Here is a 24,143-nt window from a genome sequence, read left to right on the forward strand (position 1 = left end):
AACTGAAGATTCAAAGCAGAGAACGATATTAATACCTGGAATACAGTGGCTTCGAATCGTTATGGGCTCTGAAAACGCAGACTTGGATGTTGCAACTCGTGCTCAGGCCTTGAATGATTTGATCTTGTCGGCAATTGTGGACGCCAACGGTAAATTCTACAATATCCACGTCCCAGGTTGGGAGCATGCAGAAGGCCCCAACCAGTGCGACGGTGCAGAAATCTCGCGGTAGGTCCGCTTGAAAATTAGATTAGACTACAGCACTATGTTTAGAAGCAACTATTATATGCACTAGATACAGTCAATCACCTGGGTGGAGGTTATATTTTCCTGCGTTTATTTGGGCTCTATAAGACATTTAGCCGTTCGGCGAAAACTGCATTGTACAATTGTCTTGCTTAGGCTTAAACATTCGCCTTGAGCTTCCTCTGGGCTTCCAATCCCTCGTAAGTATCAGAAGCATCAAATATCGTGATTTATATTACCAATGTATAGACCTGCATAGCCAATGTCAAAGCTGCTAGGTTTTAGAATTTTACAGCTGGTTGGAACCCTAGCAAGTCTACCAAGACTAAACCCTGCAAAACCGATTCTAATACGGGTATTAGGGACAGACTTTCTTTCACGACCACTACGAAAAAGGCCCAATGCCTAGTAAACCCACAGTTTAATTGGGATCTGGATAACCCGTGTCTCTTCCCGGCATCGAAGTGAATAAAGAAATAGACATCACAGCCATCATTCTCCCTAGCGATACTTGGCATCTTCTTCTGCTGCTAGGTTAGATTACAAAGGTTCAAATCGCATCCATGCTTACGGAGCTCAAAAACTAGTAAGTGTAGTCTTCCTTTGCTTTTTGGTTGATAGGTACGCCAGCTGGTCAACTGAATTGTTGGCTGCAAACACACCTGCTGAAGTGGTGCATTTTTTATTATTATGCTAATCGAAAGCAGACAATTGACTGAGTAGACAAACTGCAATCTATCAGGACCTAGCATTTTGCAAGGGGGGCTGGAACAGTGATTTTTGAGTGACAGCCTCTACGCGCAAGTGGAATCAACGCGTGTCCTCAACTGGGTACTCTCATTGTGCGCGGTTGCAGACGACGAGAATGGTAGTTAATAAGGGATAACCTCGAATTTTATCGACGGTACGTACTTGGCACATTCGACGATACAGAGGCCGCTATTCCATACATAGGTTGTGTCTGGAACTCCAGCATGACGCGCCAACAGTCACTCAGGATAATTACCAAGAGAACTAGAGGTTACCTGCTATCTATCGCCTCCCCTTATATACTGCTATGGTAGTTCGAACTAGGGATAGCAATAATTCATCCTAAATGTTTATTTAGCTTCCCGCAGAGGTTGTTATTATGGGTAAAATTGAATATCTGACGCCGCTCAACCAACCTGACATTGGGAATCACCCAAATAAGCTTCAATATTTATTCTCAGGCATTGCAGTGCCTTTAGGTGCATCAATTCCGTCCAGAAGTCTTGCAACTTGGTATACACTTATGCTGGCCGCTTCGATTCTCCCAGCCATGTATCCTCAGTTTCTTCAACACTGGTCTCGCCCGTACCACAACTCTTAATAGTACCTCTGACAAGTAGGCTAGTCGCCACAACTTGCTGAATTATCTTTACCCATGAGCAATCTCTCCTATACTTGGCCTAAGCTCTTTAGTATCGAAAAGTTGATGACGTTGTTACAATCGGATGTCCTACTCTTACGTAAATGAAGCAAGTGTTGCCAGTGAAGCCACGGAAACCCTACTTGCAGGTGCAAACTCAGGCACACCTAGACGGATGCAATATCGTCATGATTGCACTCGCCCTCCTATTCAACGGCCCAAGGGTTACCAACATGTGGCGGTCGATCCCCACGCCCATTATCACCATTACCTGTTGTTTGGTGAGGCCTAGGCTCAGGCTCCTCGTCCGCAGTGTTGTCATTGCCTGCGCCTCCTACTGCGGCTGGCAGAAGCCGGGTCCTTTCTGTGCTCCTCTCTGTTTCTTCAGTATTGGCTCCATAGGATACCAGCCCTCTTAGTGGCGTTCTCCTAGCTAGAGTGAAAGACGGCCACGGAAAGAAACTTGCAATCTATACAAGAAAAGGACCTGTCAGTTAGCAGCACTTGGTGGTATTAGCCGGGGCGCAGCTCGCATACCTGAAAGATCCCAATAAACAGCACAATTCCAAAACTAACACCAGCGTTCCTTTGCAATGCCGTCCTCCAAGGCTGGATGCATGCCGTGTCTCGCCCGTACGTTTCCGCGCATTGTTGGGCGGTATGTTGGTTTGGGAAAGGCCAGGCTCTGTCCCTCACAGTGTTGAAGCCACAGCAATTCAGGGCATCTTGAATCCGTCGGATCGACCTGGCATCGTGGCTACTGAAAAAGCGCTGCCAAAGGGTCGATAGCAAGCAGTCGCGGGCCGCTGATGGGAGGATGTTCGAGAAGAGAAGGGTTGCCAAGACCGTGGTCAGGATGGCTTGGCCAACCTGCAAGGCCTGGGCCAGGAGGTTCAGGCGGCTATGAGAACGAGCGAGACGCGGGTATGAGAATGCGTTCGCAGCAGCTGCTAGAGGGAGTAGAAGTGTGATAATCGTAAGAGCCGGAGAAATTGGCAGCGATAAGCTTGTGGAACGAATGTGCTCGTATCTACGATGGTTCGTTAGCGAAGGTTGTTATTGACTTCAAGTCCCGTTCGACGAACAGTGCCACACCAAAGAGCGCCAAAACTCCCTGTTTCAAGTCAGGTCTACTTTAACGATGCTTGGCTTTTCGATTCTTACCACGAGAGAGGCAAAGAGTAAAGTCAAGGCACTCATCCTGGCACTCTGGTGGTTCTTCGGTCTGCGATTTTGCCACAAGGAATGGTTTGCCCCTCTTGCTTCCATTCGTTTGCTTGCCTGTTCTCTCAGCGCCCAAATGCACGCCCGAGATCACGTGGGTTGCACGCACTTGGTTCAGAGCAGGTAAGGTTGGGGTGGCGCGACACGGCGGAAGCCATGTATACACGGACACAAAATATAAGCACAAGGAGTTATAAAAGAGAATGGAGAAAATATGTCATTATTAGGCGAAATAGTACAACAGTACGGAACTGAGAACCTTTTCAATTCAATAATAAATGCCCAACACACTGCTGCCGTATCAGCCAAGTAATGGCAACCCGCGCTCGCTGCCATTAGCATGCCTGCCTAATTCTTTAAATGTTATATTAGTACCAGACTCTTGATGTCTCTCTTCGTTAGAAACTCTACTTCCGTCTCTCTTAACTTTGCTAAGTATTCCATTTTTTTTTGCTCATTTGCATATATTTTTTTACTCTAACTGTGCTACTCCTTTCCATCTGGTGCAAGACCCGTGTTATGCCAAGCATCCGAGGGGGGCTCTAGAATGGAAACAAAACCATCGACCCCTATCTCGGAAATTCACCATAGACGTTTCTTCTCTTTTCTTTATCAGAGTTATTTCTTGCTGCAGACGCTTTTCGTAGAAAATAAAAATCCATCACATGCTATTATAGTTCTAGTATTGAGCTCCTATGCATTCGCTCAGAGGTATAGGGTGTCTCCAACAGCAGCCGGATATGCCCTATTCAACATGACGTCGAATCTTGCCTGCCATGGATAATCCGTGAACCCTGCTGACGTCTTCTATCATGTAGCCAAAACGCTCCGGCTCTCCAAGCACAAGCGGGGGCATGTTCTTATTCTTTCCAGTCCTAATAAAGGCATCCTGTTGCCTCTCCCACAGATCCCTTCCGTCTCTGACGGCGGCAGCGATTTGCACTACGAATTGCGTTCCGTATAACCTGCGGTAACATGGATATGAGAAGATGAAATGAGCCTAGACGATGCCGAGGACGAAATGCGGTAATAAAACACGTGTCGTTTCATGACTACCCGTGACATTGGGGACTATAAAAATCAAGGACGGTGTACTCTGTACCCGAGGGTGATGTCAGCGGGTACGTGAGGATGCAGCGTGGCTCCAGAGCGTACCCGTCGGCAACTTGAGTGGCCTGGGGCTAGCCACTTAGTTTATGCCCATTTAGTTGCTGACTGTGTGGTCAAGTGTTACTGTGTCAAGCTGCTTGAGAGCCAAGAGGCAAGGGTCACATACCAACACTTGCATTCCGTTGGAGGAAGATGATGTCCAGGATAAAATTACAGAGCTGGGGCAGAAGAAATTTATCAGATGCAAAGATGAGTTGGCGATTTACAGTGCCCGTAACTAGACATGGACAGTTGCCCAGCCAATGACAGCTACCCGTTAACAACTAAGTTAGTGGCTGGCCCACTTAGTTGTCAACGGCCCACGGGTATAAACATTTCAGACAGCGATAGCGCCAGGCATAAACGACGACTGGAATTACTACAGACACAAACTTACCGCGCTAGAAAAATTGGTACGGAAGTTGCCTGGCTCAACAATGAGCACGCGAATGTTATGGGGAGCAACCTCCTTGGCAAGCGACTCAGATGCGGCCTCGAGCGCGGCTTTAGATGTAGCGTACAGAGAGCACGCAGCTAGCAGATCCCTGGCGGCAACGCTCAAGACGTTGAAAATAGTGCTAAAATTTCGATTTTTCATTCCCTGGAGAGCCGCCTGGAGCGTGTATAGAGGGCCAAAGAAGTTGGTGTTGATTTGGAGAGTGGCTTCGTTGTCGCTTGTCTTTCCGAGTCGGCTCAATGCCTTGTTTAATTCGTAGAAATTCGTTAGAGAAGAGGGACGAATCAAACAAAAAACCTACGTGACGTCCTTACAATGATCCAGGATAGAGTAACCAGCGTTGTTGACGAGATAGCCGATTCGGCTGACGGCTTGGACTTTGCTTGTAATGCTGGACTTGGGCTCCGTCATGTCCATTTCAATCACGGAATCTCTAGCATTTTCGATCTGCTCTACGGCGGCAGCGTCCTTGGTCTTGTTGCGGACTGTCCTAATAACCTTGCGGCCGGCCCGGAGATTGCAGAGGAACAGCGCCAAACCAAGACCATTTGACGCGCCAGTGGTAAGCTAGACTGGAGGAGATATGATGCTTAATGATGAATTTATAAAAAGCCCGAATCAATAGCATTAGTCGCAATTATTCTTTCAGAAAAAGGCCCTTCGTCCCAAAATCGTCCATCACGACGGGCAGCCACACAAGACGGCTACGGGACTAGATGAACATGCGACGTAATTGGAGGAGCGTACACACATCTCACAGTCAGCATCTCACGAATGGTGCCGCCATAGCACGTTCATGTTAGAGGTCTTGATTGCCCTCGTTGAAATATTTGTAGAGTTTTGTTCTATTATGTGAGGGATCGCAGAAGGCTACAGGGAGACGATACGGCAATCACCTACGATTTCGTGAGAGCGGAAGGAGCACTAGGGTGCAAAGAATAGGATAACTAGACGTGAAAAAGAATGAAGAAGCGAGAGAGGTGGTGGTAGGCGATGCCTGCTTTGAAGCATAACAAAACACTGCGCGTGATATAAAGTCACAGCATACTAGGACTTACTACGTTTTCGTGGCTTCAGAAACAAGCTTATTTGCTCTGCTATTGGCATAGCACTGCTCTCATATCTTCACCACATAATTGACCTTCTTAAATATACGCGGCGCCGCTCTTTCGTACTGTGGGCGCCACCCAAGTAAAACGCTTGAATTAAATATTTGGGTAGGAGCTGGTCTCACATTTTGCGTTATGTGTCGTGCACCCTGCCAACTACCACCGTCATATTACTACCAGCACATCTAAAAATACTACTGAGTTAACATGTTTGGAGCTTTAGTTAAAGTCTTTCAGAGAAAGCTATAACATCATCAGTATTTGTTCGCTACGTCCGTAACGGCTGTAACTGTGATTCTACTCTTGGCTGAGCTACGAATTCCGAACGTCACATGTCAATATCCCCTCGTGGGTGCTGACCTAAGATATGTCTTTTTTAAAAGGATTCGCTGAAAACAACACTGGTTCAAGACTGGCCTAAATCTTATTCACGACTCCTTTGAGAAGTTCCTCAACGCCATCTTTACACTCCCTTCGCTTGGTCGCACTTCTATTTTTTGCCCCCGCGATTCCTCCAGGAAATTCAAGACCTTCCGGGCAGTATTGCAGCAATTCCGAAACCGTTTCCCCTATGAAAGACCTGATTGTGGAAGGAGCCTACCTAGAAGTTCTTTGATGCGATGTAACGGTTCGAAAAACACTTGTTTGTTTGGGGGAGAAACTCTCTCTTTTGCGCCAATTCAACGGAGTAATCCATCTCGCTATGGTGGAAGGAGTAAGTTTCAGTGACACGGAACTTAGGGTGCTCTCTTTAGTAATGCTACTCGGTCCCAGATTCCGGGTGTACTTGCACCCAAAGTTGCCGGTACTATTAACCTTCATCATGCCACCGGGAGCTTGCCTCTTGGTTTCTTCTCAATGACCTCATCTATCGTGTGAACCGTGGGCACACCTAGTCAAGGAGCGTACACCGCCGCACACGCGTTTCAAGACACATTTGCCAGTTTGCGCCTCTTAAAATGCTTGCTTGCGACCGCTCTTGGACTTGGCTTGATCCTCGAAATCGGCTCTGTTAGCGCCTCTGCAGGGTTTCAACAGATGCTCCAGTGCAATACCCTTTACGGCGTGTCAGAAACAGAGTTTCTGCAGCTTCTTGAAGGGGCTCTCTCTTAGTCTTATTCCTTGGCAGACAAGTCATCCTTTTTTCGGCTAGATTCTAGTTGCCTTGCACAAGTAGTTACCGGATTGGAAACAACCCGATTCCTTTTCTATCTGGAAAGTGGCCGCATTAATAATCTGGTGTGGACGGGAACGCGCGGTTCCGGGCGGTTGCGCGGACAATCTCTGATAGGGCGCAGGCGCTTGCTTCCGGAGGAAGCGGCACAGCTGGAGAGGGTTCCTCGGACCTCCATGTCTATTGCGACATGGTGGTAAAATGCTTGAAAACCGTCAGAGAAGACGACAGCCGCACGTCTAGCTATTACAAAACGCATAACCGAGCTTCCAGGTGTGGCGGCTGACGATTTTGACTCTGACAACCCGGTTTCACGATACGGCGTGGACAGTTTAGTAGCAGGAGAATTGAGGAACTTGCTGATCAAGACGTTTGATGTGGAGTTGACAATGCTTTAGCTATTGAATGAAAGGGTCAGAGATGCTGCGCGAGTACAGCAAAGCCACGCTTTACACTACGCAGTTTATGCTTGGGTACTTGACAGTCGTCGTATATGCCTTCTTCCGCATTGATCAAATCTACCAGTTGACCACATTCCCAATGGGTCAAGTGGACCAGGAGACTACTCTAGGAATGGAGGCCCCAAGCGTGGGTTATGGCCAGTGGCCACCAGAAGACATTGAAAGAGAAAATGGCAAGCTTGGTGTCCGCTACGATATTCTCACGTCTAGGGGCATGAATAAGAAGGGGCCTGTATTTGCGTTGTTGTATCCGGCCTCCAGTGATCAGCCTTTCGCATATGGCGACAAGGAATTGTCACAAGTACCTCCAGAGTACGAGGATGGCTCTCTCCTTCCGAGGCCTCGAAGAGTGAGTCGCATGGACAACTTCACTGGTAGCGCTTACCCCGAGCGACCTCCGCGGTCGGAAAGGACGACCATGTTTATGGCTTAGGGCGTGGAGTTGACTCCAACAACTACACCCTCACCATACAAGAAACTTTACAATTAAGCATATTAAATTATTTAAAAAAAAAATCAAAAAAACAGGCTAGATAGAAGGCATCTAGTTGAGTAAGCATATACTTTCCAGTAAAAGGAGAAGCGGTATAAAATCTCTAGTGGAAGAATTAGAGGATTTTTTTTTTTGCTGTTGCCCGGAGTTATATTCATGACTAATTAGCATTTCTTGGATTGAAAGAAAAATTGGACATCGCATCACTTAATTTAAATCATAATTCTATTCATACGCCGTGTGCTCTTCTGGTATAACTATTACAATGAACGCAAGAACGCGCTACGACGATGCCCATACTGCCACAAAGACTGTCACGCTCAGTTGCCACCTCAGTGTATCGAGGGTCATGATTTCTCGGATATTGCACTTCCGGGCTCAGCTCAATATGTGATCCAGACGTGGATGAACCCTGGTACCGTCTTGTTTACATTTTGACGCATCCCTATACACAACTATAAGACCCGGATGGCGCCAGCACCAGGAAATACCATGTACCGGGGATGTGCTGTCGAATAAACAACATTCTAGGTGTCAGGTCAGTGCGTACAATGACGAAAGTAGAGGGCATTAATCCAAGTCATGTATGACAGAAAAGCCACGCTAGTGGTACTTGAAGAAGAGCAAGATGCTTTTTCGGGCACGTTTTGGGCACGTCAGCTCATCACTCCGGCCCAACACAGTCCCGTGGGGCAAACCGTTATTGTCTGACCTGAATCAAGCTACTCGTGTTGCAAGTTACACATTCCACAGGATTATAATGTCGGCTGGAATTAGTGTGCCAGGGGGAATATACTTTTAATTCCCTGTTCTTGTTATAACGTCCGACAGAGGAAAACCGCGTTTGAAGGTGTCGGGAAGAAGCAAGTTATAAAGTCGCGGGCTTTGAATATATCAATTGATGGCTTTCCTGCGTCTAGGTCATTCCAAATTTACTCAAGTCTACACATACCATCAGTCGACGCGCGCAACGTATATAGGGTAACACGGTGGTCTAATCTACAATAGCGAAGCTAGGGTCGCTTAGATATTATCGTTTCCGGACCAAGAGAAACGCCAAAACCTCGAGGAACTCTACAATCGAGCGGAAAAGAGCCTTTCTCGGCAAGCCAGGCATGTTCGACAACCGCCTTTCCGGCATGTCACGTAGGGAAGCTATGTAGACAGATGTCCAGCACCGGGTGCTAATGACAACCGAGTACGAGGCACTGGAGATGTCGGGCTACTATTCCGATGGCATGCTTTGAACAAATAAGGATCGCATTGCCTTCTTCTTTGGCCAGAGGACAGATGATTGGCAAGAAGTTGTGGTCCACAAAGGGGTAGACATCTACTTCGCCATGGGAACCTGCCGCGCCTTTGGGCCAGGCAGACTGCATCACCACTTCAAATGGGGAGCCGTGTTATAGCGTCGACTGGGCCTGCTCTTCGAGTATCGCAGCCGTCAATTTAGCGTGCTCGACGTTCCTCGGTCGCATTCGCGACATGGCTCTGGCTGGTGGAGGATCCCTTCTCGCCCTTCTCAGGGTTAATCCGTGGTGGTTCCTTATCCATGCATGGAGGTATCAGACATTCCACGACAATGCCGACGGTTACGTCTGTGGAGAGGAAGTGGGAGTGGTTGTTCTCAAGCGGTTGGAGGGCGCGCTGGACGAGCGAGAAAATATCCTCGGAGTCGTCCGGGGATCCGGGCGCAACTACGGCGGCGATGCTTCTTCCATGATGCATCCCTCAGAAAATTCTCGGCAACAGCTGTACCGAAATGTTCTGGAGCAAAGGGATGTAGACGCGGACAGCATTTCATACGTGGAGACGCATCGAATAGGTCCACAGGCTGGAGGCTTTACACGGAAACACTTGCACAGAAGCGAGGCTCAGATAATCCACTCATTGTTGGAGCTGTAAAGGCAAATATTGGCCAAAGGGGGGCGGTGAGTTTCTGAGAAGATGTCTTTCGAAAGATTTCTGTGCTTATGTCCTACAGGCGGCCGGTGTTTGCGCTCTCATCAGAACCACGATGATGCTTCAGTCTCGACAGATCCCCTCTCAACCCGACCCTCCTTAGCCCAACTACCATGGATTTCCTAATCTAGCAGCCTGTAATGTACAATCGCGGCCCGCAACATGAGACTGGAGCCTAGACCAGCGGCCAAGGACACGCTGCGCGTGTTTCTCAACAGCTTCGATGGACTGGGCATCGCTATCGGACAGCTTGAGAGATCTCTATATGGCGGGTGCCCCTATTGACTGGCCAGCCTAACACCGGAATTTCAAATCATCTGTATGCCTGCTTGATCTTCCAAAGTGCTCATTTGACGAGAAGGAATTCTGGGCATCATGACCAGTGGTGAAATCGAGACCAAGCACAGCCAACAACACGTCATCGTCCCCTCTGTGCAAGGGCATTGCAAGACGACTTTGCAGCGGACCATAAGCGAGACAATCGGGCCCGATGAGCTGTCGGTTACATTTTCATCGGACCTGAGAGACCAACACCTACGTGCAGCTGTGCGAGGTCATGCCGTGGCTGATGTGGAAATTTGTTCCAGCAGCCTACTCCTGAACATGGCACTCTCCGCGGCCCAATATGCCTATATTAAGAATGCTAATAGTCAGAAAATGCCAGTGCCATTGACCTTCCACAACTGCTATTTTCACCGGGGTGTTGCCTTGACGGAGAAACCCCAGATCGTGCAAGTCACTGTCACTCTCACACCCTCGACGAAGACTACGGATATCCAGTACCACTGCCGCACGTCTGACGAGTATTACGAGATAGGAGCCTGCCAGGTCGCCTTGGAGTCAGCAAGCAAACCGGACCAAGCTAGCTTCCTGGTTCGGTCGCGCATGGCTGCTCTCAAGGCGCCCGCAAATCACCGGCTGGGCAAACGCGCAGTCGACCGTTTATTCGACAACGTTGTGCGTAATGTGAACACTATTAGGGGCTAGAAAATGTCTCTCTCTCAGAGGACATGCGAGATGCCGTGTCGGTAATCAACATGGCACACGTCCCAGCCGCGGGCGGTCATTACCTCCACCATCCCTTCTTGCTAGACTCGGATGTTCATTTGTCGGGTTCTTCGGTGAACAACGGGCTTCGCTATTCCCGTGCTGGGCTTGTTTCTCGACTGGGTTTGAGGAGTGGCGCCTACTGAAGCCGCTTGATCTTCCGACTGTGCACACCAGCTATACCTTCATGGAAGACTCGCGGTCGACGCGCAATCTGGTAACTAGGGATGTATACATCTATCATGGAGATGAGTTGGCCTCGGTCTTGACGGGATTGCAGTTCCAAAAGATGAATAGGACGGCGTTCATCAATCTGCTGAGTCCCCCGGCAGCCCACAACATGGCTGCCCATCCAAGTACATGTATACTGACGATGGCTCAAACGAAGCTGTTGTCAGTTCAACCCGTCACCACTAGCCACACCAATTAGCAGACTCGCAAGTTCCGACTCCACCGTCTACAGCAAATGTTGATAATAGCGAGGGGGAGAAATTCGACTTGGTCGATACGCTGTTTTCCATCATTGCACGTGAGGGTGGGCGTGGAGCTAAGCGACTTGAACAGCGACGACGTCAACCTGGCCAATTTGGGCATAGACTCCCTCATGGCCATCACGTTTATTTCAGCCATGCAGCAGGAAACCGGCGTGGAGTTGCCCGGGACCTTTTTCCTCGACAACTCCACTACGACGGCGGTGACTGCAGCTTAGGGCCTCTGGCTAAGTGTTGAGGAAGAAGACGGCGATTTTGCCCGCTCGTGATTAACTGGAGCTTGAAAGATACGCGAGCGTGCTTGGTAATAGCCGTTGAAGCCGACTTAGTCGCTGACGGGTCACGTAGATATTACTACCCGGTTAAGACAAGCACACCTTATCAGACGGTTACAAACACAAGACCTAGGGCAGAGACCCCCACTGGCTTCTATAGATGCGTCTCTTTACTTAACTAGGCAGCATGTTCCGCTCGTACCAAACCATTTCGGCTCAACGGCCAGGGGCTGTTTCATATGTACATGGCAGAGAAAGGAGATAATGTGAGTGAGCTATTAGGCAACGGTTTGACTGTTTGTTAATCTTTTGCAGGCTTATCCTGAGCCATATTACTGGTTGCAGAAGCCTCCGTGCATGTGTTATCTTTTATGGCCTGATATGCTCCTACGAGTATACAAGGTTTTCTAATTTCAAAATCCCTACTCAAAGATAGCACCGACTTGATGCATGCGCGTCTTTCATGTGGAGCGCGGGAGGATGAAGCCGATCTACAGATGTCGTGGAGTGTTTGGGGTATCAAGCATGTAGCATATCAAGGTCATGGATTAGTTATGCTACATGGGAGAGTTGGGGGGTATAGACCGAGGTATAACTGTTGATCGGCTCACGACGGCCGAAAAGATAGCCGCGGACCATATCGGGGGTCAGCACTCCAAGAAATCAATGCGCTTGGCGTCCCCGCACCCACCGTTGGCCCCGTATTGTCGGGTTCCACATCCCGATGGGGCTCCAGTCCCCCTTCCCCACTCTCTCCAGATGGAACATTGAATGTTCTGATCCGGGGTAATACATCCGCGATAACGAGCAGAGAAACGCGGGGCGCACCGGCCCATCGGTCAAGACTATGCACGAGGCTACACATGTAGAGAAGAATGCGTCTTATTCCCATTCGAAATGATAAATGGTCCCAAGTGGCCGCGGCCGTGGCGAGCTCATGGCTTAGCCCTGGCTCAGCGTTCCGGCATTATACACAACCAACATGCCCGCCACCATTGTCCTTGTTCTAAGTGTAGGCAGTTGTCTCTTGGTGGCGCATCTCTTCACCACCTATTTCCGACTATCAAACATCCCAGGTCCCTTGGCCGCCAAGTTTACAGACTTTTGGAGATATCGTTCTCAAAACTCCAAAGGCCATGCCAAGAGGCTAGTTGCCTTGCACAAAAAGTTTGGCAAACTCGTGCGCATAGGACCCAATCATGTCAGCATCAGCGATCCAGCCGCCGTTTCCATCGTCTATAGCACAAGTCCAACATGGCCCAAGGGTCCATCTTACTACGGCGCCATCCCCGTGAGCAAGAACCGAGCTTTGCCTACCATCATTGGCATGGACGAGACCCAGCACACGGCAGTCCGAAAGTCGGTCGGCCGGGCATTCATCACAAATTCTCTCCTCGACTATGAAGACTCGATAGAAGCCACTGCACAAGACTTGATCAAGGCTCTCTCGCAGCAAACGGAAACCGACATTGGCGAATGGTTACAATTCTTTGCCATGGACATGTTGATCCGCATTGCTTTTAGTGAATCCCTCGGATTGCTGGCCAGCGGTCAAGATGTTGACGGGACGCTTGCCGCCGTCATGGCCCGGTTTGACCACTGGGGTCACTGGGGCGCTGTTCCAACAGCCGATTACCTTTTTAACAAGAGTCGGCTTGCTACAAAGCTGAAGGGTGTGGCAGACAGTCCCCTTGCCAGAGTCGCCAGCGCCAAGTTGGAGGCCAGGAGAAAGGACGCGGAGAACCTGTCATACAAAGATCTCTGTGCCAAGTTCCTTGAGGGTCAGGCCAAATACCCGCAGCTTGTCGGGCGGGATGAGATTTTGGGCATCGTCATGTCCACCATTGGCGCTGGTGCCGATACTACTGCCGGCACCCTGACGTATACCCTGTACTTTCTCTCCAAGCATCCTGAGGTGAGGGACAAGTTGTTGCAAGAATTTGATCAAAACCTTGAAGCTGGCACCCTCTCCCCCATTCCCAAATGGCTCGAGGTCAACAAGATGCCATATCTTGATGCAGTGCTCAAGGAGTCTATGAGGCTTCTTCCTATTGCATCTTGGGGTCTTGATCGCGTGGTTCCATCCGGCGGTGCCATCATTGCAGGCACATTTATCCCCGGAGGAACCATTGTTGGTTGTCAGATAGATGCTATCCACCAAGACAAGCATGTATACGGCACAGATTCTGATCAATTCAGACCAGAACGGTGGCTAGAAGCGGATGAGGATCGGCGCCGACAGATGGATCGGGCCTTTCTCGCATTCAGTGCTGGAAAGAGGACGTGTACCGGTGTCCACATTGCATGGCTGGAGATGAAGAAGACGTTGCCATTGTTGTTGATGAACTTTGATGTGAGTACCCTACGTTATATGGTATCTGAAACGTAAATAGCTAACTCGTGACCAAGATGGATCTAGTCGATCCCTCCCAAGATGTTCTTGATGGCATCAGAATCAGTGCCGTCAAGTATCCACCTCCAGTGAGAATGAGGATTACGCCTAGGGTCAGGTGAACGGGCTCAGATGAAAGGCAGCTTGGAATAGAGGGCTGCTGAGAGTAGCTTAAGCACTTCACAAAGTTTTGTATTTGCAACCCCCTTTTTTTTCCGCGATAGCGGCATCGCTACTGCCCAGGAAACCTTAGCCCGTCAATTCACGGAAAGCCCTGGTTTCTTGTCAATGACTTCAGTCCATATTCATTGCCCATCAGGCCGTCGCCTCAAGGTACCGAGTTTGCGAGGTTGGACGGTCTGAACGTGATTCTTTCTTTTAAAATCTTCTCTGTAGACCGTGGACCTTATAGTCAAGCTAATGAATGTTCTGGGGTACTTGAAAGGCAGACGAAATTGACCTTTTAACGCTGGTAGGAGAAGTTGTTAGTGTACATAGTTTAGAAGAAATTCTTTCAAGAACTCAGTCTCGACCGAGTGGGTTGAGACTAGCTCCTGTTGACAGACATGGCATGATTGCTAAGTGAATGTGCCTCCGGCATGAAAGTGGGAGGGGTCCTTGTCCAGGTGGATGGTGTGACTCGAGATTAGTTTCATGGAAGAAAGGTCCGTACCACGCTGCCTCGACTGTTGGGGGAAGGTAGATTATTCGTATCGCCAAGTCCTATTCGTTCTGGTAGCAACTAAAGAAGTAAATTAAAATCCTTAAGCCTCTATATATCGCCCAAAAAGAGTCCCAAGATCGGAACTCGTCGCTTATGAGGTATCGTAGCGGTAGCTAGATCTTCATAGAGGGCTACGAATATCAGCCTCCTAAACATTTCTTAAGGACAATTTCTCGTTATATTTCGATGGTATGGGGTAGCAAAGTTGAACTCTACACGAGCTTATGCCGAATAAAATAGGATAGTAAAATACACACAAAATGGTTTAGTTTCACTTATGTCCTGATTTCTTTATTTGTCCGTGACCCGGGCTTATATAAAGGGCTTGGAAATATTGGATTCAGCTAATAATTCACTCTAATATTAAAGGTTCTTGGTTTCTCTCAAGGTCTCTGGGTGTAGATGCCCCTTATTTATACAACGTAACGGTGAGCAAGGGAGCCTGGAGGGCTAAGGCCCCAACTAGGTCTCGAGCCCTTGTGCAACTATCGTCAGGTTCAAGGGTCGGCCTGTGCCTTCAATACGTCGTGACCTTCGCGTAACATTTTCCCAGGGGATTCACGACACTTCTAGAATCGGGACTTTTGACCTCCCTTCCCTACTTGTACAGGTAAGGACACCCTAACGTGTCGTCGCATCTTTTTTTCATCTCGTGATTGTTCCCCTTGGTAGACTAACCCTATTCTTGCATACAAGGCCGTACTATGTCAACTTGCTGTGACAATATTCTTTCCACTATCTGACCCAGGCATCTCGCTGAACTCCAGGATTCATTCCCGATATTCAGTTTTTGGAATAACCAGTGGCCAATGATTTCGGATATGGATTCATGGTTCGTGCTTATCCAAAAGTCTAGTGAAAGAGGAATTGTTGAGCAATTTGTCGCAATTTTATAAGTTAGTTGGGCCCGACGCTGGTCCGAGTCAATGCGTCGAGCAATAGTGCGAGAGGAACTGAATGGAATCGGAACATCTGGCACGTCGGTAAATATCTGTTGAAATGCACTAGACTGAATTGCTGCGAACGCTATGTCATCCCTCACGCCTTGCCACGATCTAATATCCCGGACTGCAGATGTGATGCTCAAAGAGCGTCGCAAAGCTAGTTACCGCTCTCCGGGAAACCCCCCTCGGCACAATACACTATAGCCCATTTGAAAGGTGGAAAGGATGGAGGAAAGGGTAGGGGTATGCTGGAAAGCACAGGAGGGGATCTTTAGTCTTGGAGCTACAACGCGAGTGAGGCCAGGGGTTGATCAGATCCTCTGTAGATAACTTATTGGAGAGCCTAATTAGCCCGTTCATTCTTGTGCCTGAGTCTCCTTGCGGCCAAATCCACCACCACCAGGTGTCATGATAACAACTCGGTCCCCAACCTTGATGGGCACACTGCCTTTTCCGCCGATATTGACTGTCCGCTCCTGGCCAGTATACTGATCCTTGGTGAGCCACAAGTTCAAGCCAGCTGCACCAGCCTCTCCACCGTCCATACCATACGGGCGGTGCACCCGACGCTCCGAGAGGATGGAGCATTGTAACGGAGCGAGGAACTCAATCTCCCTGGCAACACCATCTCCACCGCGGTTGCGTCCCTCACCCCCGGTCTTGTCTCGAAGCTCAAAGCGACGAAGGATACAAGGATACCTCTTCTCGAGAATTTCTGGATCTGTGATGCGAGTGTTGGTCATGTGGACATGAACGCCGCTCTCTCCGACAAAGTTGTCGCCTGCGCCACCACCACCAGCGATAGTCTCGTAGTATCCGAAGCCCGGAATAACTTCACCCGTGGCTTCGTCAGTCTTGGTATTAACCCCAAAGGTCAGATTATTCAGACAACCTTGGGAGGCGGCACAGGCACGAAGAGCCTTGAGTACCACGTCAGTGACTCGCTGACTAGTTGTAACGTTGCCGCCGACAACAGCAGCAGCGCCGGTTGGGCTGAGAATGCTCGGCTTCGGAATTCTAATATCCACGGGGGCCAAGCATCCCTGATTCAATGGAATATCAGATTTGATCATGCATCGCAGGGCATAAATGATTGCAGAATGCGTAATGGCCTCGGGTGCGTTGATGTTGCCTCGAACTTCCGGCCCAGTGCCCGCAAAGTCGAATACGGACGAGCCGTTCTCGTCAATCGTAATCTTCAGCTGGATGGGCGTGCCATCGTCCATGAAATCCAGTGCCTCCAGAGGCTTGCCACCGTAGCGATGATACATGTCTTTGAGGAGATTCCGAACCGCCAGCTCAGCTGTCCTCTGGATCTCGTACATGTACATCTGTACCGTCTCAAGCCCATACTCTTCGATGAGGTTCTGGATCAACGAAATGCCACGGGCGTTTGCAGCGATCTGGGCTTTGAGATCTGAAATGTTGTCACTCAAGTTGCGGCTACCGGAGCAGCCTTCGTACTGAGAGGGAATATCGTAAAAGAGCTCCCGCATGCGAGCCTCATTGAAGACACCGTTGGACACGACCTTTTCCGACTCGATAGCAGTGCCCTCCTCCCAGATCTCAGTAGAGTTCGGAGGCATGGACCCCGGAAGAATGCCACCAACTATACACTTTTGTTAGCCGAGGATTAATTCTGCAAGGCGGGGAATTTAGCTTACTGTCCGCATGGTGACCGCGAGATGCGACGTAAAAAATAATCTCATCCGTGCCCTTTTTGAAAACGGGCGTCACAACCGTCACGTCCGGCAAGTGTGTTCCGCCGGATACTGGGTGGTTCGAGACCAGGACGTCACCATCCTTCAGTTTACCTAACCAGCGCTGGTGTTGATAGCGGACTGCAAATTGCATAGAGCCAAGATGCACAGGGACGTGTGGTGCGTTTGCAACAAGGCCGCCGTCGGGTGAGAACAAGGCGCAAGAAAAGTCGAGTCGCTCCTTGATATTCGTCGAAACTGACGTCTTCTGAAGAGTACGACCCATCTGTTCCGCCACGGACATGAACCTATGACCAAAGATTGACAGTCGAACGGGGTCAACTTTGTCGGAATAAACCGCCTCGCCTGAACGGGAGTCCAGGTCAATGAGAACACAAGTCTCCAGTATATGGACGGTGGCGTTTGGAGAGATGACGATAGTCTGTGTCTCGTCAATGATAATGGCGGGTCCATGCAACTTGACATTGGATCCAAGCTCTCGCAACTGGTAGACAGGTGTACTGATGAAACCCGATTGAGAGTCAAAGTAGACATTCGTGCTCTGTGAAGCAACGGGCGCTTCCTTGATCTCGGCCTCTGCGAGCTGCTCTAATGGGCTTTTCTCGGATGCCTTGTTTGCGGAGGCGATGGTGCGGACACGAATATCGTCTACTAGGATAGGTCGCTCAAAGGTAAAGTTGAACTCTCGGCGATGTCGCTCAACAAAAGCCGAGGCAAAGTCACCGTCTTGGGGCTTCAGAATCATCAAGCTGGTGTCGGAGCCCTCATATCTCATGTTGAGGAATATTTCATGGCGAAGTTGACCGTCCGTGAAGCCCTGAGCTCGCAGCTGCTCAGACGAGCGGTCAATAAGACCCTGCAATCTGGTGGCAATGGTACTCTCAGCGCCAGCATACTGAGTGGCCATGGGCTCCTGCGCCTCTTGTACAATCTCAGCGAGAGCAAGGCCATAAGCAGATAGAATCGACGAGTACTTGTGGATGATGATACGGGAGATACCAAGTGAGGCTGCCACATTACAGGCGTGTTGACCGCCAGCACCACCGAAACAAGCAAGATGATGGGAGGAAGTTTCGAACCCGCGGGCCTCAGTTAGGTTTCGGATTGGCCGCGTCATGGACTCATCTGCAACATTGAGGAAGCCCAACGCAACCTGTTCCGGCGTAAGTCGGCTTTGACCATGCTCGGCGTTGATTTTTTCCGTCAGCTCCTCAAACAGCTTCCTGGTGATGTCGCGATCAAGGGGTTGATCCTCATTCGGGCCGAAAATCTTGGGGAAGTATTCCGGCAGCAGGCGGCCGAGGAAAAGATTGGCGTCGGTGACGGTAAGAGGGCCACCCTTGCGATAGCATGCTGGACCAGGGTGGGCAGAGGCTGATTCCGGTCCGACCGTGAAGAGTCCGTTTCTCCAGGAAAGGATAGATCCACCTCCCGCGGCAACAGTGTTGATATCCAGCTGCGGAGCTTGGATGCTGACGCCGGAAATGCTCGAAGAAAACGTGTGATCAAGATGGCCGTCAAACCGTGACACATCAGTCGACGTGCCACCCATGTCGAAGCCAATGATGGGAATGCGAGCTGTTTTATCCCAGCTGGTGGAGGCATATCCAACAACACCAGCTGCTGGGCCGGAGAGGATGGCCCTCAGGCCACTGAACTTGCGAAAGTCGACGAGTCCTCCGTCAGATTGCATAAACTCGATTCGGCATCCATGTGACCCGTCTAGACCACCATCAAAATTGGCCGAGATGGAGTCGATGTACGACTTGATGACTGGGGTAAGGTAGGCATCCGCGGTAGCTGACATGCCTCGGGGAACCACCTTGATCATGGGCTGTAACTGTGATGAAAGCGCCACAGAGAATCCCATCTTACTGGCAATCTCGCCAATCTTGACTTCGTGGTCTGGACAGGCGAAAGAATTGATGAGTGCAACGGCAACCGAGCCATAGCCTTGGTTCTTCAAGGCTTGCAACTCTGCGACCAGTTTTTCCGTGTCGAGCTCCTCGGCAACGCGATACTTTTCTCCCGTGCTGCCCTCAATCTCGCGAAAAGCCGAGAGGGCCTCCTGGGATGAACGTGGGTGTGACGGGATAATGCGCTCGTCCACCTGGACGACCTTTTCAAAGAGCACGTCAGGCCTGCGGGCAGAGAGGTCAAAAATGTCTGGGCGGGCTTGATTGCCGATGCGAAGGAGATCTTTGAAGCCCTTTGTCACCAGGAGCGCTGACTTCATGCCCTTGCGCTCGAGCAAAGCGTTGGTGGCAACAGTTGTGCCCATCCGGAGACACTCAATATCGTCGAGTCGCAGTGGTTGGCCTCTTGGCAACGGCGTGCCCGTGGCAGCCTCGAGGACTCTGCGGATGCCTTCTGTTGGGGCATCTTGATAGTTGGAAGGGTCGACAGAAAGAAGCTTGAGTACGATATCAGGTCGGCCGGGGACGATGGCATGCACATCCGTAAATGTGCCTCCACGGTCAATGGAGATGGTGATCTTTTGGCCCGCCATGGACTCGACTTATCTGTTTAATAAGCCGGTGTGATATTACTGAAACTATTCTAACGAGCCCTTGGCCAGAGCAGTCATGAATAATTTCTGTGTCTTTCTGTGTCCCAGTCTTGCGGAGGCTTCAGACCTTAAATGCCCTCATGTCGGCGGTCCTCGGATAGGGGTTTCAACGGGTGTCGATGTTGGAGCACGGTCCTGGTTCCATTTCCCCAGCTCATAGCTGGTCGGCTTCGCGGAATCACACCCCACGGTCCCAACCCTTGGTACCGTTGACCCTGGCTGGCAGCATCAAGCACCAGACTTGACCCGATCAGTCCGGGTGCATGTGGGGATGGCCGACCAGACGCTTCGGGATCCACTTACCGACGGAGCGCACGAGGTCGGCGTCGGGGTCCGGCTGCGATAACGTCTGGTCTGGTTCAAAGAGAGATAGCGAGCCTGCACTATCAGCAGGGTCAACCGCTTCTCCACTTTTGGTAATGTAGCCGGCAATCATCCAATGTTGACGCCCGCATTCCACGCAAGCCTGCGGATCTCTCGGCTGACCCGTTAGGTTTGGATTCCGGTTAAATCGCTGTGCATAGATAAAGGCAATTCGTAGGAATAGGAACGCCTAGGGTCTGTCACAGGACTATCTCGAGAGTCAGGACCCACGTTGACCCCGACTTACCCCATGATTGCGCCATCAACAGCACAGCACATGTAAAGAACCGTCACCATCGGTATCATGGTCAAGTCCAACTTGCCTCGGTGGAGTCTGGGGTTCATTACATTGCCGCTCGGGCCTTGCCTTCCTCTGACGTACTTGAGCATCCAGTTTTTTATGTTTCAAATGTAGATGCTTTGAGCGTGCCAAGTGTGATCCACTTTTGCGTACGTCGTAAGTAAATACGTTTGAAGCTTGAGACATGGTTTTACATGTAAAGGTCCTCTTTGTGGTCCCGTTGGATCATAAAGGTCATAGTTCATTCCACCATGGTTGTATTTTTCAACCTTGTACTGCTGGTGCTCCAACCCCCGTCTACCGTTGTTTCTAACGCGGCTGGCCAGAGGCTATCTAATTTTGGGCTTTTGTTGTCGTGCTGATTCGAGCCCCTGCTACAACAAGGATTGCCACGTGTCCGATTTGCCTGCGTCGTGTGGAACCATACCCGTCACCACCACCAGACGCTTCCAAACATAGGTAACTGGCATCGTTTCTTCCCCAGGGAAAGGGCAGTCTGGCTTGTCCACTCTGGGTAACTAATAGAGAAGAGAGGAATGTTCTTTACACGCGAACGGAATACGAGTCAATCTGGTGATAGGCCGCCTTGACGAGTACGATGGGCCCATCCGGACCTGGAGCTTTCTCAAAGATCGGATTCTAACCAATTCGCTTCCTTGACAATGAAAACGGATGATGAACTGAACAAAACTGCAGTACGCTGTCGATAGGCAGAGTATTTAAATCGCCAAGTAGGTTTTTCGCATCGGAAACTCAGTCACAAGTATGACGCAACTTTGGAGGAGGAAGAGGAAAGGGGATAAGGTTGGTTATTGAGATGATTCTTTCCTCGGTTAAAGCGCCTAGTTTCAATTAGTTGCATCTCAACGTTGGTTGAATAAACGTTCAAGCAGGACAAGGTTATGCCCATTCATCACAATTATTCCCCTTGCAAATCTTGCAAACCTGCCGAGAAACCTGCGGCCAAAGAGCCTGAAACCACCTTGGTCACAGCATGCAACATGTAGGATCCATGTCGCTATTAAACTTGGTCCTTGTGTGCACAGCGAACAGAGCGTTTGCCCTCAAAAATGAGCGAGGGCCTTGAGCAAATTTGATTGTTGCACCAGGACCAGAGCCTCAAAATTTCACTACTGGTATTCACCTTCACCCCTCGATGCTGAGAAGGTATGTGTAGTGGCAAAGGAGTGCGAAGGTCCCGATATATAGTGGCGAGAGAAGGACAGCACCCTTCGGCCGTCTCGGACAAGCTGGCATGACTCGCCGCCCTATCATCGGGAAGCAATCCCCTAGCTCCAATACCGTTGACCTGTTCGGGAAGCAACCCCTTTAGTCTAGCGTTCGGCCAGCATTCCCCCGCGGATTCCCTTCCCGATCACGTGCTGTTACCAGACTGACTACAAAAAGGGGGGAACAATAAATATAAAGACCGAAATTACTAATTGTGACTCGCAAACCTAAATCTTTGCTGCTCGACATCTGGCATTAACTTATTACGCCGCAAGTGAACCGTCCGAATGTTAGCAGCACGACCGTTATCCCTTTACGCTTCAGCCATATGCCTATGGCTGGCTTCACCGATACTTGCAATCTCTCTCTCGAAATGTTCCTCCCAGGATATTAGCCTCCCTGACCTGCCAGGAGTGACCAAGTTGTCGGTGACGGCCGAGCGCCTCGAGAACTTCCACATCGTTGCAGAAGATGCGAATCCGGAAAGACAATACGACGTCTCCCTCAACTTCTGCAACGTTACAATCAACTACGCCCACCAAGGTTGGAGGGACAACGTTCAGGTTACCGTGTGGCTCCCACTGAAAGGATGGAACGGCCGACTCAGTGGCATTGGCGGTGCTGGACTGTCTTCACTTTGGACAGATAACCGCTTTGCGCCCGCTGTGTCACGCGGATATGCGGCTGTTGGAACTGACGCTGGCCACGCCCGTAATCCGATAGACGCAACCAGTTGGGCCCTTGATGCGGCGGGAAATGTCAACTTCTTCCTCGTGCAGAACTTCTTTGCCCTCTCCCAGAACGAGGCAGCCATTATTGCTAAGAAAGTCATCGCAGACCTCTACGGCCAGGGGCCACGGTACTCGTACTGGGACGGTTGCTCGACGGGTGGCCGCCAGGGCCTTATGCTGGCTCAGCGATATCCCACCGCTTACGATGGCATTCTGGCCGGAGCGCCAGCCATCAACTGGGCGACATTTGTTCCAGGCATGTATTACCCCAAGTTTGTCATGGACCAAGAGGGCCACCAGCTGTCGCAGTGCGCGTTTGACGCCATTCGTAATGCCACCGTCAAGGCGTGTGACGGCCTAGATGGTGTTGAAGATGGCATCATATCGGCCTTGGACCAGTGCGATTTTGACCCGCGCTCGCTTGTGGGTAAAAAGTTTGATTGTAACGGGGAGGCAATCAAGATTGCTGCCAAAGATGCTGCCATCGTACAGAAATTCTGGGACGGTCCTAAACAGAGAGATGGGTCCTTTATGTGGTACGGGATGAGCAAAGGCGTCGAGCTGAAAGGACTCGGAGGTGCCCCCTGCACACTTGCGGAGTGTGCGGGTGTCCCTTTCCAGATCGCCTCTGACTGGATCAAGCTGTTTGTCTTGCAGGACCCCAATCTCGACCTTTCTACCCTTTCGCCCGAGGGATACGAAGCAGCTGTGAACTTGTCTGTCAACGCATATCGATCCGTTGCCAGCAACGACAATCCGGATTTGACCGAGTTCCGCCAAGCAGGCGGCAAGTTGCTGCACTGGCACGGCACGGATGACCAGCAAATCTACGCAAAAGGATCAGAAAACTATTACAACAAGGTCGAGGCTCGCCATGCTTCTGTGCGGGACTTCTATCGCTTCTTTTTCGCCCCTGGTGTAGCACATTGCGGCTACGGCCACGGACTCCTTCCCGAGGATCCATTCTCAGCCTTGATCGACTGGGTTGAGGATGGCAAGGCTCCTGATACCCTTTCAGCAGCCACAGCCGATGGCAGCTATCGTCGCAATTTGTGTCCCTACCCCCAGGTACCTGCGTATAGGGGCGGGGATCCGGCCAAGGCTTCTTCCTTTCACTGCCAGGACTCTTACGAGAACCCGGATTTGAAGGATGAGCTGTAAGCTAACAAATAAATGTCATCGTGAAAGATGAGCTGTAAGCTAATGTGTCGTGCCAATAGCACGTAGCACGGCAATCATGTAACAATCATGTGACCCATGATTGATATCTTAGCTTGCGACTTTCTCTTAACATAGGAGTAAGTAGTAGCGCATTACTTTCAAGAAGGCTTCTATTTGTAGTCTTTTCCTTTTATCTTCTGTTTACTTTAGTCGCCAGATTCAACGTCTATACGATTCCTTCGATAGAGTTACGGTATCCCGTATAGTCGCGATATAGAATACAATTCAGATTTGGCTCTGTTTTACTATAATAAGTGGACTGCTGTGCTGGGATCCCAAACGAACTTGACCTAACCGGTTCGGCTCAGCGATGCGATTGCGGATCTATTTGGAACGTCAAAAGAGCCACTTGTTCTTGCGCATACTGCTCAATTTAGCTGGTGGTACCATGGTCCCAACAACATGCTCTCGTGTGGATACTAAATATACATGAGTACGGAAGCACTGAAACGACTCTCCTCCCCCTCCC

The 24,143-nt window shown here is 50.1% G+C and overlaps 8 protein-coding genes across 9 annotated transcripts; 6 read left to right on the forward strand and 2 right to left on the reverse strand.

Annotated features, from left to right (window-relative positions):
* Positions 1 to 1,255: 1,255 nt before the first annotated feature.
* Positions 1,256 to 2,879, reverse strand: J3458_017975 (uncharacterized protein). Its single transcript, XM_066121143.1, has 4 exons — positions 2,801 to 2,879; positions 2,722 to 2,750; positions 2,174 to 2,666; positions 1,256 to 2,106 (listed from the first exon to the last, which is right to left on the reverse strand). The coding sequence occupies exons 1-4, from the start codon at positions 2,834 to 2,836 to the stop codon at positions 1,843 to 1,845; spliced, it is 822 nt and encodes a 273-aa protein (XP_065973841.1). The 5' UTR covers positions 2,837 to 2,879; the 3' UTR covers positions 1,256 to 1,842.
* Positions 2,880 to 4,781: 1,902 nt separating this feature from the next.
* On the forward strand, positions 4,782 to 5,018 carry J3458_017976 (uncharacterized protein; the record flags this gene model as incomplete). The annotated part of the gene is made up of 1 exon (XM_066121144.1): positions 4,782 to 5,018. The coding sequence occupies one exon, from the start codon at positions 4,782 to 4,784 to the stop codon at positions 5,016 to 5,018; it is 237 nt and encodes a 78-aa protein (XP_065973842.1).
* Positions 5,019 to 7,169: 2,151 nt separating this feature from the next.
* Positions 7,170 to 7,643, forward strand: J3458_017977 (uncharacterized protein; the record flags this gene model as incomplete). Its single annotated transcript, XM_007808294.1, has 1 exon — positions 7,170 to 7,643. The coding sequence occupies one exon, from the start codon at positions 7,170 to 7,172 to the stop codon at positions 7,641 to 7,643; it is 474 nt and encodes a 157-aa protein (XP_007806485.1).
* A 1,545-nt stretch (positions 7,644 to 9,188) lies between these two features.
* Positions 9,189 to 9,608, forward strand: J3458_017978 (uncharacterized protein; the record flags this gene model as incomplete). Its single annotated transcript, XM_007808293.1, has 1 exon — positions 9,189 to 9,608. One exon carries the CDS (start codon positions 9,189 to 9,191, stop codon positions 9,606 to 9,608), a length of 420 nt encoding a protein of 139 aa, XP_007806484.1.
* Positions 9,609 to 10,040: 432 nt separating this feature from the next.
* Positions 10,041 to 10,652, forward strand: J3458_017979 (uncharacterized protein; the record flags this gene model as incomplete). The annotated part of the gene is made up of 1 exon (XM_007808292.1): positions 10,041 to 10,652. The coding sequence occupies one exon, from the start codon at positions 10,041 to 10,043 to the stop codon at positions 10,650 to 10,652; it is 612 nt and encodes a 203-aa protein (XP_007806483.1).
* A 1,808-nt stretch (positions 10,653 to 12,460) lies between these two features.
* J3458_017980 (uncharacterized protein) lies at positions 12,461 to 13,992 on the forward strand (the record flags this gene model as incomplete). Its single annotated transcript, XM_007808291.2, has 2 exons — positions 12,461 to 13,831; positions 13,888 to 13,992. The coding sequence occupies 2 exons, from the start codon at positions 12,461 to 12,463 to the stop codon at positions 13,990 to 13,992; spliced, it is 1,476 nt and encodes a 491-aa protein (XP_007806482.2).
* A 1,578-nt stretch (positions 13,993 to 15,570) lies between these two features.
* Positions 15,571 to 19,768, reverse strand: J3458_017981 (uncharacterized protein; the record flags this gene model as incomplete). Its single annotated transcript, XM_007808290.2, has 2 exons — positions 15,571 to 17,147; positions 17,203 to 19,768. The coding sequence occupies 2 exons, from the start codon at positions 19,766 to 19,768 to the stop codon at positions 15,895 to 15,897; spliced, it is 3,819 nt and encodes a 1,272-aa protein (XP_007806481.1). The 3' UTR covers positions 15,571 to 15,894.
* A 2,155-nt stretch (positions 19,769 to 21,923) lies between these two features.
* J3458_017982 (uncharacterized protein) lies at positions 21,924 to 24,082 on the forward strand. 2 transcript variants are annotated; one of them, XM_066121145.1, is made up of 2 exons: positions 21,924 to 23,610; positions 23,674 to 24,082. In XM_066121145.1, exons 1-2 carry the CDS (start codon positions 22,010 to 22,012, stop codon positions 23,678 to 23,680), a joined length of 1,608 nt encoding a protein of 535 aa, XP_065973843.1. In that variant the 5' UTR covers positions 21,924 to 22,009; the 3' UTR covers positions 23,681 to 24,082. The 2 variants fall into 2 exon arrangements, with proteins under 2 accessions (XP_065973843.1, XP_007806480.2); XM_007808289.2 differs by having other exon boundaries at positions 21,924 to 23,844.
* The last annotated feature ends 61 nt before the right edge of the window (positions 24,083 to 24,143 follow it).

Source organism: Metarhizium acridum (assembly GCF_019434415.1).
Source record: "Metarhizium acridum strain ARSEF 324 chromosome Unknown scaffold_452, whole genome shotgun sequence".
In the NCBI taxonomy this organism is placed as follows: Eukaryota; Fungi; Ascomycota; class Sordariomycetes; order Hypocreales; family Clavicipitaceae; genus Metarhizium; species Metarhizium acridum.